This window comes from Halichoeres trimaculatus, unplaced genomic scaffold (assembly GCF_033239565.1).
Source record: "Halichoeres trimaculatus isolate MK-OKI-2021-1 unplaced genomic scaffold, fHalTri1.1 fHalTri1_scaffold_21, whole genome shotgun sequence".
Classification (NCBI taxonomy): Eukaryota; Metazoa; Chordata; class Actinopteri; order Labriformes; family Labridae; genus Halichoeres; species Halichoeres trimaculatus.
This window is the reverse complement of record NW_027437199.1, coordinates 22,792,966-22,806,478: the sequence shown is the minus strand read 5'-3', so window position 1 is coordinate 22,806,478 and position 13,513 is coordinate 22,792,966. Positions and strand designations below refer to the sequence as shown.

General features: G+C 39.9%; 1 protein-coding gene across 11 annotated transcripts in view; it reads left to right on the top strand.

Moving 5' to 3' along the window:
• The window catches only part of dock4b (dedicator of cytokinesis 4b), a 200,803-nt gene that overhangs the window by 77,419 nt on the left and 109,871 nt on the right, over positions 1–13,513 (top strand). For all 11 annotated transcript variants that reach the window (XM_074697800.1, XM_074697796.1, XM_074697793.1 and 8 more), the window contains exons 9-11: positions 8,197–8,278; positions 8,418–8,478; positions 8,647–8,779. In XM_074697800.1, coding sequence (XP_074553901.1) covers positions 8,197–8,278; positions 8,418–8,478; positions 8,647–8,779 — 276 coding nt within the window. The remainder of the gene's footprint in view (positions 1–8,196; positions 8,279–8,417; positions 8,479–8,646; positions 8,780–13,513) is intronic.

Here is a 13,513-nt window from a genome sequence, read left to right as displayed (position 1 = left end):
GTATTAAATCAGGGATCAGCATGATATGTCCACTTTAAAGCATCTGTTCAGTCCAGAAAACCCTGGGGAGTCTGTAGACGTCACTCCGGCTCATGCACAGACACACAACGCCACCCACACTCTCCAGATGTGGTTTCAGCCATAAACAACACTGTGTTTAAATCCTCTAGTTTCATACTTCAAAGTGCAGAAACTCCACTTCATGTCACAAACAAAGTGGATTCATCAGGCACAGAAAAGAAAAGGGGGAAAAAAAGTGTGTGGGTAGAGGAAAGAGCTCGGAAACTTCTTTTGATAAGTCATGCTTGTGTTAGCACTCCTCTCCGCCCCACAGGGTCACATCAGAGGAACCAGGGTGACATTGATGGGACTTATTTTGTTTCAGCGTGCAGTAACTCCAATCCTGTTCCAGTGAAAATCTAATTCATTATTCATCACAAAGCTGGTGACAAGTCAAACTTTGCGCAGACTTAGTTTCTGAGTTACCTTAATCCTTGCCTTAGTTATATACCTGTCTGTGCTTTGTGCAGTGTATGGTTTGTCTGGTTTTTATTTGCAAATGGTTTGTTGTTTAATTGAAATTGTTTATTCATTGGAATATAGCAATAAGAGTATAAGGCCAGCTAAACTTTTCCAGCAGTTATACTCAAGATAAACAAAAAAAATCGATGGGATGGGATGGTGTTGCATTGTATTGCAGTGCACTGAATTATATTGGATGATATTTTGCCTAAAACTGTTTTATATTTGATGGTTCTATGCAGTAACTCATGGTATCTTGTGCTGTCACACTGTATAAGTATTGTATAGAATCGTTGTGTCATATTGAATCACTTCTTTTATAACTATGTGGTACCCTAAGATATCCTATTGTAACAAACCATGTTTTTATGGATTGTATTATTTGATATCTTATGATGTAGAACCACAGAGTGATAGATGCCATGCTATGGTTTGGTTTTGTATTCTCAGATAGTGTAAAAAGTCACACTTGAACCAGGTTTTTGTCCTATTTTTCTACAAAAAGAGTTAAGTCACTGAACTCGTCTCAGTGAACATGTTTAAGAGGAAGTTGTAAGACTTGAATGCTGCCACATCTGAATGCAAATGCTTTGATCAATTTGTGTTTCTGGCTGCTTCTGGTAAAAAGCTGCTGCTTCAATTGTTGTGCGTCTGTTATTGACGGCCTTGTATCAGGTTGTATGACTGTTTTAACGCACGTCCGAAACCCTATCCACTGCTGTTGTCTTGGCCTACACACTCTTGAAAAAGGTTTTTTTTAATCTCAATGAGGTTTCATCTCCTGGTTAACCCCCCCCAAAAAAATAGTTTCACCAGGTATCATAGAGCGCTAGTGCTCTAATCGATTTTAAAGCATTAAGATAAATATTTATCGATTTATATTTATTTGTAAATATATCATAATTCATTAAAGACACCTGATTCGCTTGTGAAGCATAAAGAAAAATGCCTGTGTAATAGAATTAATTCAGTTTTGAAGTTTCTTGAATTGGGGCACATTTTGTGAAAGAAAAAAAGAATCTATTACCATTTGCAGAATTTTTTAAACATTACGCATGACTTAGAATGTTTAAGGTGACAGTTTCTGGACTCGTTGGATGAATGTGATACAGTATGGTTATGTACAGAATGTACAATGTAGTATAATACAGTATAGTATGCTTTAGTATTGTTGGTAAGGTATGCTTTGTTTTGTTTTGGCATTGTCACAGATTGGTTACAACTCCACCTGGCTTTGTTTTAGTCAGGATAGCTTTTAGCCTCCTCGCAAACAGCTACAAGGTGCCCACTTCAGAGTCCTGCACGGGTCCAATTTTCAAGATCCACCTCGCCCTGACCCGGGGGCGTACAAACCCTCACCCAAACCACAAACCCGCGCATCAGCCCGATTAGTACCACAACCCGATCAGACCCGTTGAAACACGACCTGCAGCCCGACTTTTAACCTTATTTAGAGTAATCATTTTGGGTCATATTGTCTGAAAATTGAACGGTATATCACCATAGTTCAGATGCCAGTGAGTAAACAACACACCTGAATGAAGCAACTCTTCCAGTAAAAGCCTGACTTCAGCTCCATCATCAACCCTCTGTGATCTTCTCACATACAACTGTAAAATCACTGTTTTTTACGTTTAATGCTTTTAAACTTTTGATTTCTTAAAAGGACCTTTACATGTGTAATAGTAGACTTACTTTTTGTCCAGACTTAAGCGACGCTCAGCAGGTACGAGCCGTGATCATGTCACAACCATGGATGTATTATAAGAACTGGATAACATGGCTCAGCCTTCCACCATGTTACGGATTTGAAGCCAGAATATCCCCCGTCAGGGCGCTGCCATTGAGCCCAGCCACATGAGGTCCATGTTTTTTTACAGTCTATATGGTCACAGCCTTACAACCAGCTTACAACTTACGTTTTTATTTTATTGTATTTATTATTATTTTATATTCATTTTGATTTGTCAAACTAAAACCCGCGACCTGACCAGCATGTTATTTTTTCCACCCAGATCTGAACCCGGGGTAAAAAAAAAATTAAAAACCACCCGAAAATCTGCTGTTTTTGCAGGTACCTGCGGGTACCTGACGCAGTGCAGGACTCTGGCCCACTTGTCAGTCAAGTCCGCCATGCCCTTATATGGACAAAACTTGTACATTTAGTAACAAAAGTGAAAAATGATTTCTACAACCCTGTTTTGAACCATGCTGTACACATGTTAATTTTTTTTGTAAAGATCTGGCTTTTGAGTAGTTGTGTAGGTTCCTGGTGTTTCTGCAACTAGCCTCAAGTGGACATTCGAGGAACTGCAGCTTTTAACACTTTCACATTGGCTTCTCCTGAGCTATGCCTCTTAGCTATGGTACAGTCTGTTGTGTGGTATTGTTTGGGGAGGTATCCTGTCACAGTAATGCACTGTTTTGTGGTACTGAATAACTAACAGTGAAAAATGAATCTATTTACTGGAATCTTCTTTTCTTTTGGACCCAGTCGAGTATTTACATGTATTCTCACACAAACACCCAGTGTCTCCATGGCTGGAAAGCACTCAGGTCCATGTACTCTGGTCTCCTCCCTCCTTTCATTTCATCCATGGTAACACTTGATGTAAGGGTTAGAAATAATGAAGGCAGATAGCTGAGACGGTCCCTTCCCACTCTTTGTCTTAAAGTGGGTAATTAGCATCCAGTGGTATCATATTAAGTTCCACTTGAATCACTTCATCTCTCCTTCTCCTCTTCCTACCTGAGCCAGGTAAGAGTAATTAGACTCTGTGAGTTCGCTGTTGTGTCTGGAGTAGGTTTACATCTCATTTTCTGAAACAAGAATAAAGAGAGGTCTTGTTCAGCTTGGATATTTTTATTTTTGCTAGAAATTTCAAAACACAGAGCAGATATTGAACTGAAAACACAAATATAAACATCAACAAGAATACAATGCTCTATTTTTGCAGCTTGTCCTATTTCTTGCATCAGTTAATTAAAGTTTGGGGGATAAAGGAAGTCACAGGCCTTCGGCGGCACGTCTTGGAGCTTTATCTTAGAGGAAAATCTCACCATGGCAGCTCGCCAATATTATCTCTCACTGTCTTCTCACACACAAACACACACACACACAGAAATCTACACAACATGCCTGGCAGTGAGCCATTACGATGCTTCCCTCTGTGCGCTCTATGCGGTCCAATGTGTGTGTGTGTTTGTGTGTCAGAGACCAGATGGGGGTCCGACCCGTTGTCTCAGTACCCTGCCAACACCAGCAGCCCCAGTGCATCATGGCAGCTTCTTTGTGTATGATACAGGCTCATTGTCTGGCTCTGGCAGGACACACAAACACTGTTGCACGCTGAACTGTCGCTCGCGCTGTGCCTCTTTCTGTTTTACAAAATTTGGTGCTATTCCAGGTCAAAGACATATTTACTGCCACTGCTGTGTCTCATAACTCAGAGTTAGTTAATCGTTCTTGTCTTTTGCATCTTTTAGCATGAGTAGATATCTTGTAGACTCTTGTGTGTTTTTTATTTGTGTCTCTTGTCGTCTTTTCCCCTACTTGGGTAGATTTCAGGCTTCTTGGCTTGGATGTGGGAGGCAACACTTGTAGTTAATTTTACACACCAGTCGCTCCCTAGCCCGTCCCCTCCTCCACCCCTCGTCACAGAGTGAGCCCACTGTCGCTAATACAATCATCGATATCAGGAGCCGGAATAGCCGGTGCAGTGTGGGCCCAGAGGGGAGGGAAATGGGCCATTCATGTTATGTTAATGTGAGCGGTGATAGAGGGAGATAAGGTCCCACTGGGCGACGCTGTGATCAACATGCTGCAGCTGTGAGCAGGGAGGAGTGTGTGTGTGTGTGTGTGTTTGCAGGAGTGGCTGTTAATTGGCAGTTGGGGTTTCAACAATACGGCGCTAATTAGCGTTTGGGAAACGTGAGCAGGTCTCATGTCTGATGCAAAGGAATCCATCTCCATATGGCCGGAGAAATGGCGTGGAAAGCTACGGAGAGCGGCTAATGAGGAACATCCCAAACGAAATCAAATTCACCCTCAACTGGTTTATTCCAACACGGACCATAAAAGAAAACTTTACTGAAGGAATTCATGTATGAAAATCACAAGCATTTGTATAATTAATCATGAGGAGTTTAATTAATTTAAACATGAGCGCCCACTGCCCTACATACACAAATCACCCAAATACAGAGCAAGAAGCAGGCGCTTATTTACATCAGACGTGCCAACTTTAAAGCTTGTAAGAGGAGCTGGAAGCATCCTAATCCGTTGTAGCATGAAGTTAAGTTATATAGGATCTGTCTGCTATATTCTGCTCTTGTGTGAATTGGTGCTGGCTATCAGCGCCAGTGCCTTGGCTCATTGTCAGGCCCGGCTGCATTACAAGGTTTTCTCTCTGCTTATCAGTGGACTGTGAAAGTCACCTAACTGGATTAGCCCTCCGCTCGCCAGCCAGGATGAGACGGGCCCAGCAGGAAGCATCCGCTGCTCCTCTTTGAGCGTGTGTGCAAGTTACAGAGAGGGGACGGGGTACAAAGGATGAACACACGAGCTGTGTCCGTCCTTTTCTGTTTTTGACCACTTTATTTTCAGCCAAGAAGCGAGAAGTGTGTGTGTGTGTGTGTGTGTGTAAGGCATTCAAGGCCGAAGTCTCTGTGAAGGTCATGAATTTCTTATTTCAAAGTTGTGCTGGTAGTTGAGTTGTTAAGACGGACAATTCACTTTTCTGTTAGTCTCAGTGTGGTGCTGGACACTTTTATGTAGAGCAGTTTTAGCTCTGCAGGGGTAAGTACGTCGGGCCATTTTCACACCCTGTGAAATGTTTTAGAGAATTCACTGAATACTCCATTTGTGAGCCATTTTTTTTAGTTATTTCTCATCACTAGGTGCGTCAAACATCCTCATTCCATCATCACAGACTGATGAAACAAAGCTCACCTGTCCCTCAGGTGTCTCTTGATACCAGATGATCAGTGGTCAGTTTTCTGCAGTGTGTGTAAACATCAGCAAACTCTGCTTCTGACCAAGGAACATGGTCAGAAGGGGGCGATGTGGGCAAAATATGTCAGGATGGTTTTATGGCAGGATCAGGATTGTTTTTCGTCTTCAGACTTTTTTGACCTGTAAAGGTGAAGTTAACATCAGAGATGCTTTGCTACAAGCTGTAACTGCAGGAACTACACTAACTATGGTGATGTGGCTCTTCTCCTGGGATGGTATTCTTCTGCATCATCAGCAGAGATCTCAGGTTCACAGGTGTTTCGACCTTCATCCAGTACACCCCACTTGACTCCAGCCTAGGCCTGTCACGATAACAAATTTTGCCAGAGGATAATTTTCCAAAACATTATTGCCGATAAATGATATTATTGTCAATATAATTTTTTTTTTTCCATTTTTCTATTGATGTAATTATGATAAATGGGATAATAAAGTGAGTACACCATATCAAAAGCAAGAAACTTTAATTTCTTAAGAGTATTTAACTGTAATTAAAAGGTCAGGATCTTTTAAATAAAATAAATTAAACTAAAAATATAATAAATTTAACAAACAAGAAAGAGAAAAAAAAATACAATGAAAATGAAATGGACTCTCTTTTAGAAAAAAATACATGTCAATGAAAATAATTAATACTAATCAAAAACAATGAAACATAGACCCTGTCTCTAAAGAAAAAATGAAACTCCAAAAAAAAACAACAACAATAAAAACTATAGCCTAAAAAAAGGGAGTTTATACAGTTCCTGAATTGTTTGTAACATGTACTTTTTCCCAGTCAATCCGTACTGTCTGTCAAACATTTTGAACATTTCTGTCTTTCAACCGTATTGAAGGGCTGCATTTCTTTGGCCATGTAGCTGTCTTTGAGCGCCACCATTTGGAGCTTTTATTTCTATTTACTTTGCAGACCAAAAGCCTCAGTAAGAGCGGATTGTCAAAGAACAAGGCTCCGCTGCACCTCCCCTTCTTCTTCTTCGTCGCCACTATTTTCAAACAAATGACATATCAGCTCGTTGGTGTTCATGAGCTCACACTTTGTTCATTCTGATAAAAAACAAAATATTCCCACACTGGGACTGTGGCAGGCGGCTTAAGAACCGTATCTTTTGTGCCATCACTCATATTAGCGTGTGTTTCCTCCTTACCCCTCAGGACTCTCACTTCAGCTCTCTCCGTGTGTACACACGAGCAGCCCCGTCTTCACCCCAAAGATTGCATTTTTGACAGATGCTCACTCCGCTATAAATCCGCTAAATCTGCTATAGAACCTACGCACCCGATGTTAGGAAAGATAGACGTAGTGAGCCATCTTCTCATTCAGCCTCTTTGGTGGAAAGAGAGGAGGAAAACAAACATGCATGCACGTGTCAGTTTATCGAGGCTGGCAAAAGTTTTTATTTATCGTTCAGTTAATCGATTTATTGATTATCGTGACAGGCCTACTCCAGCCCAATCATTTGGAGGAAGTAGCATACTGAATTCTGTGGAAACCCACAGCAGCTGACTTCAGTTGGGAAGATGTTAGCATGCCACCCTTTCAACAGCTTTCAATCAGGTCAGGGTATTAAGCTTTTTTCAGTAGGTGGGACATGGCGAGCCTCTCTTCCAAGGGCACCATGAGCTTGGCAGCTTTGATCATTTTTGTGCTCCTGGATAACAGTAACATATCTGGTCTGGGTGGTTTACTGCCATGTCCTCTGGGAAGACAAGCGTCCTTTTCAGTTCCATACTCATCCCCCTGTCTGTTTCGTGGTGCCAGGTCAAGGTAGAACTAGGTTCTTGACCGCCTCGCTAGTCTTACGAGGCTTGCCACCTTCCCTCTCAAAAGTCCCGATAAATCCATTCTTTTAAATATGTCAGCTGTCAGAGTTGTTGAGTTTCTGCAGAATGCACAGAGCTTTAGCTTTAAACAAGCAGCCTATGTACAGTCCCAGTGCAGTCTAGTGAGACCTCACTGGATAGACTGTGGTTTTGTTTGTGCACTTCAAAGAAAATATAAATGTGCACATTATTTAGAACACGATTCATTTCATTGCTTTAATTAAATCATTGTAAGATGAAAGCTGGGGCTGGATGGGAATGGACCTCCATATTCACCTTGCTCGTAACGTTCTCAGCAGAGCTGTCACATCCACTCGTCGTATGACACCCAGCCTGGCAGCTACGAGACTAAGCTTCTCCATTTTCTTTTGTTCTACATCTCTGTTTCTGCTGACAGTCCAGTATCAGGGCCAAAAAGTGTCAGAGCGAATCCACAGCGTGCGAAATAACACACTGAATATTTTATTCAGCTGCAGAGCAGCGCTATGAGGATGTTCTTGTCGGATATGTTACAGACAATCTGTCGTGTTGGGGACTCGGTTCAGTAATTCAAGCTTTGTATATGTTTTTCTCTCCCTCCATCCATCGCTCTGCTCCCTCCTGCCCATCTTTCTCCTTCTCAGAGCTTCTTTCAGCAGTTTGAAGTCTGAACTTTGAAGTGTTTCCTCTAGTGCCCGCCGCTGAGCACTTGACATTTTTGACACAGTGTCTGATCTTTATTCGGTTCCTATTAGCAAAGACTTGGATTTAGTTGTTTATGATGACACGCAGACATCACTCCTGACCCCATTCATCTCATTGTGTTCCCTCTTCCCTCCGTTTCTGCTCTGTTACAGTGAAAGGTTCTTTGTGAGGCTGAATAAGAGCGGGCTGCCCAAGTCGCCAGAGAAAACAGAGAGACAATGCACGCTGTTTGTGGTGAGTGGTGAACAGGGTTCTGCATTTATAAAGGTTGATTTGTCATGTTCTATCATGTTCTGTTACTCTGAGAACTCTGCGCAGCTTGTTTACTGTGATTGGATCTGATGCTGAGGTGTGTTTTCTGTGCTTTTTTCAGGATTTGGGAAGCAGTGATCTACGAAAAGATGTCTACATCGTTGTTCACATCATAAGAATAGGTGGGAGTTACGACGCTACCACTTCTGTGCCACTGAGCACAACGTGTCTTTAAATCTCCTGGGCTTTCATAGCAGCTCTGTTTTAACTGCGCACTTCTTTTTGTCTGTGTTTGTGTGTGTGTGTGTGTATGTGTGTGTGTGTGTGTGTGTGTGTGAATGTGTGTGTAGGGAGAATGGGAGCAGGAGAGAAGAAGAATACGTGTAGTGTACAGTACAGACGGCCTTTTGGGTGTGCTGTCGTCAGCATCGCAGATCTCCTCACTGCTGACTCCAAGGATGACCATCTGCTCAAGGTTTATGCGTAAGTCACTGAAAACGACCAAGTTTTTTCTTCTTTCTCCTAATAGCAACATATATTGTTCAGAAAGGAACATTTCAGTTCGAAGCCTGTTAAAATAATTCACTATTTGCATGCAATGAGTTAAACTGGTTAAGGTAGGGAGAGCACACCTCCCGCAGAGCAGCAGCCAAGACCCCGAGGTGCTGAAAAGGGCAATCTCTGGTAAAGTTGCTTGAATCTTAAGCTAAAAAAAAAATCATGCTCTGTATGCACTATAGGACAATGGCCTAAATCAAGAGGGTACCATATTATTTCTAGCCTAAGTCATTTTTTTTTTTTTTTTTAGGAAAAAATGTGTGACTAGGGCAATTTAACAAGCCTTTATGATGGCAGCTGCTTCAAGAAACAGAATCTTGTGTAGTAATTTAGTCTAAATTTTACAAGTTATAATTTAACTACAAATTTAGCTTCTTCTAGCCAGCTACCTATTCCTGGCTAGCCCACTTATTTCTGTAACCAAACATCAATGAGCTCAAGGCAATAACACCCCTCACAGTTTTAAATTAAAGATTTTTTTTTGCTTTTCGATGGGAGATATACAAGTAGGCCTACTCAGCATAAGATTGACCTGACATTTGTTGAATTTAGGTTGGACTTATTTAAGTTTAGAGTCTGCTTTAGGGGATTAAAGGACAGTTCCTGGTCAGGTTTCAAAAAGTTGTAGAAATTGGATGTTGGAAACAAGGTTGTAATAGTTAACTAAAACGAAACCAAAAACTAAAACTAAAATTTAAAATACATTGCAGTTGATTCAAACTAATAAAATCTAGAAAAGAAAACAAAAACGATAATTAAACTAAAACTGTATCTTGTGTTCACAAAACTAGCTGAAACTAACTAAAATTAATTAACCAAATTATTCCCTTAGTTATAGTTTTTGACAATATTAATAGCCTTTAGGATTTAAATTAATCCGACACATTTTCCCAACCAGTTTTAGACAGTTTTAGACAGTTGTCAGTGCCGTACAGCACCATCAGTGGCGTACAGGGACCAGCTTGTTAACTGCACTGACTGGCTGTGCGCTGTGCTGCGACGAAACGTAGTGGAGCAATGAACCAGAGCATCTGTAATAGTTTGATTGTTACAGAGTCCAAGTTTTTATTTAATGAAGCTCATATTATATTGTTTTTTTTTATAATTTATGTTAATATTTTTTTATGCAATTTATGTCAACATTATTTTATATAATTTATGCTTATATTTTTTATACTAAGTTTATATTATTTTCATGTGTTGAGGGCAGCAGCCAACAGTTCAGTATCAGCATTGACTGAGCAGTGAGCACTATGTTGGACCAGAAAATAAACAGTATGACAAAATATTGACTCTGACCTTTTTGAATCCTGCACCTGGTTAATAAGGTATGAAAAACTAAAACTAAACTAAAACTAAACTAAAACTAAACTAAAACTAAACTAAAACTAAGCCTTGTTGCAAAAATCAAAACTAAATAAAAACTAGAATACCCGCTCTAAAACTAACTAAAACTAAACTGTAATGGAAAATAAAATGTCAAAACTAACTAAAACTAAACTATAATGACAAATCCAAAACCATTATAACCTTGGTTGGAAATGGGATAAGTTCAATACAATAAAGAAGACCTGAAGAAGTGAGGAAGGAGAGTGCCTCCTGTCCAATTAGATTTACCTGACATTTGTTTAATTTAACTCAGGGTCATTTCAGTTCTGAGTTTGCCCTATGGAATGAAAGGGCAGGTTTAAAGTTGCCTAAGTCAGACTACAATGTCAGAAAAATTGGCCGAAGTCACTTTATTCTTTAATGTTACATGATTGACACACAATGTTCTAAGAATGTAAATGGTCATCAACTGAGAAGGCTTCTTTGATTGAAATGATTCATAAATATCATGTTCTCTGTGTTTGGTTATTTTTTTGTGTTTTCCCAAAAACATAAAAAAAAGACCCAGGCCATTACTTTACTATGGTGACGATATGACCCTGTTAAAATGAGACACAGTATAAGAATAGGAGCAAGGCAGAGGTGGGTTATGAAGATGGGGGAACTTTTCTGCTAAAATGAGGTTCTCAGAAACATAAACATCACTTTTTTTTTTAGCCTGTTTGATTTGCATGAGAAGAAAGCGTGAAAAAAACAAATTTGGGGTCACTAAGCTAACATCTCTGGATTGAAAATGAACAGATAAAAAACAATGTAAGATTATTTTAAAAATGTCAGACTATCCCTTTAGGAGCCTCTAATCTTTACAGATTGCTTCTCATTACAATAAAAATGTAAAACATCCTCCAAAACAGATCTCCTTCTCCAATTCCCCAGAGCTGGATTTCTCTTTCATGTAGCTTCAAAGCGGTTCACGTCAGGTCGTTCTGTTCGCCGGTTAGTAACAGCAGATCTGTCAGAGGCATTTCTCAACACAACAGCTCCCTTTTCCGTTGTGTTTGGAAAGAGTGGCAGTGAAAGGACTTTGTAGTCCAGCTTGGTCTGCCCAACACCCTGAGGGATAGAACAGGCTTCTGCTGACACACTGATCTGACCTAAATTACGGCTGGATCAGAGCGACTGGTCGGTAGAGGAGAAAACAACCTTCAGCACCTGCAGGAACACCAGAGTCTGATCAGCTTTAAAACTCTGAACTGGATGTTTTCAGAATTAGGTCGAAACAAGGCGTCACAGAAAGTACTGTAAGGGTTCGTGTGACAGGACGCCCTAGATAACTGTAAAAATAAAAACAATCTTAGAGTACTACAAGGTCCTGATCAGGGATTGTTAATATGTCATTTGACAATGTTTGAGACGTGCACAGGTGCAGTAATCACATCACAGCATGCACAGTATCAGTCATGTGACCTAACTGTCTCTGCTTTCTGCTTTTCCATTATTTTTACCTCCAATGAGTTGTATGTCTGAAGTCTAAAGTTAATGTGGGCACAGAAGGAGCGCTAAAGTACCACAGAGTGTTTACTTTGAGTGTGTGCAGCTGCAGCACACACACTGTTTAATGTCTGAGAGTCTCTGACAGAAGAGGATGGATGTTGAGTTCCTCTCATGGGGCTGCTGATGGAGATTAAATAAACTGATTAAATTTACTCAGAAATTATAGATGATATCTAAGTAAAGATAATGAAGAGACATATTTCTCCTCTTGTCTCTCCATACTTCTCCTCTGGCCTGTCACACTGCAAAAACTAAATCTAAGTGTTCATGTTTTGCCTGTAGAGTGGAAAAAATCTCTTAACAGGATGAGGGAAATGTTTGTTTTGTTTTCATCGGCAGATTTTTATTTATTTTTTTACTCTTTCCCGTCAACTCAGTCTTCATTTTTGTCTTTTAATATCTAGAAATAAGACCTGTCAGGTGAGTGTGGCTTATATTAAGTCTAATACAACATTTTTTTTCCTAAAAATAACAAAAACACCTGATTGTAGGGATAGCCCGATCACCTTTTTTTTGCTCCCGATCTGATTCCGATTTTTTTTATTTTGAGTATCTGCCGATCATGATATTTCCCGATCCGATCTTTCAGCAATGCATTAAGAAAAAAGAAAAGAAAAAACTCCTACAAGTTGTCCTTTGAGTTTTTTTTATTTTATTTAAATGAAGGTATCATTCTAGCCAACATGGATATAGCTTTTTTTCTCCACTTAGTGCAGCATTGGATCAACAAAATAAAAACAAAGCTTCTCAGTGGTGCACCACAAGATAACCTTGTATGTGTGTGACAATAAGGTGGCAATTTCTTGTTTGCAATATCGTTGTACTTGTTATAATGACAAATAAAGTTATATTCTAAAATGAATGATGATCTATTATACACATTTTAATTAAAAACAAGAACTAAGGCCCCAGGCTTTTTCAGATTCTGTCTCCCCCGATCTTCGATCGTTAAAAAATGCCCCGATCCCGATCACGTGATCGGATCGGGACATCCCTACCTGATTGAATTTCATTTTTTTCTGTGCAGAAGACTGGATGTGGTGTGGGAAGGTTTGCAAAGGATCTTTTTTTAAAATCAGAAAATTAACCTCAGACAGTAAATATTACCATTTTTTAATAACAAAACACAGTGAAATAATCTGGTGTAGAATTATTACAGTTGGCCCTCGTTTTGATTGTAGTATTGAACTCTTTGAAGCTTTTCGTGCACGAGATTCTTGGTTTGATAAACGTTTTCCAGTGAACCATGCTATACCTGTTTGGTGACAGAACAATAACCAAAGCTGTTTCTTAAGATGGAGAGATTTCTACTTTCTAAGAATAAGAAAATGATTTAGTTTTACCTAAAGTGGAGAAAACACTTTCAAAGTCTTTCATCGTTCTTACTTAACCAAAGCTAAATTGGAAAATATATATAATACTTCTGATGATGGGTCCCCGAGGTGCAGACAATCCCCCGCCACTATGAGCCGTATGTTTTGGTCCTGCAGTGCCTTAAACAGACTCTGGAACTCAATCTTTGAAGCCTTCTCTTTTGTCTGTAACAAAAAAAATGATCCTAATCCAATAACAGCAGTGTTTGGTGTTGTCCTAAACCAGCATGGCATAACTTCATATCAGGCCAATGCAGTTGCCTTCTCATCTCTTCTGACCTGAAGGTTAATACTCCTGAAATGGAAGGATGCGCAGCCTCCTTCTTTTATCCAGTGGGTGAGAGAAGTCATGTTGTGTTTACAGATGGAAAACTTAAGATATAGTTTACAGGGCTCTCAAAAA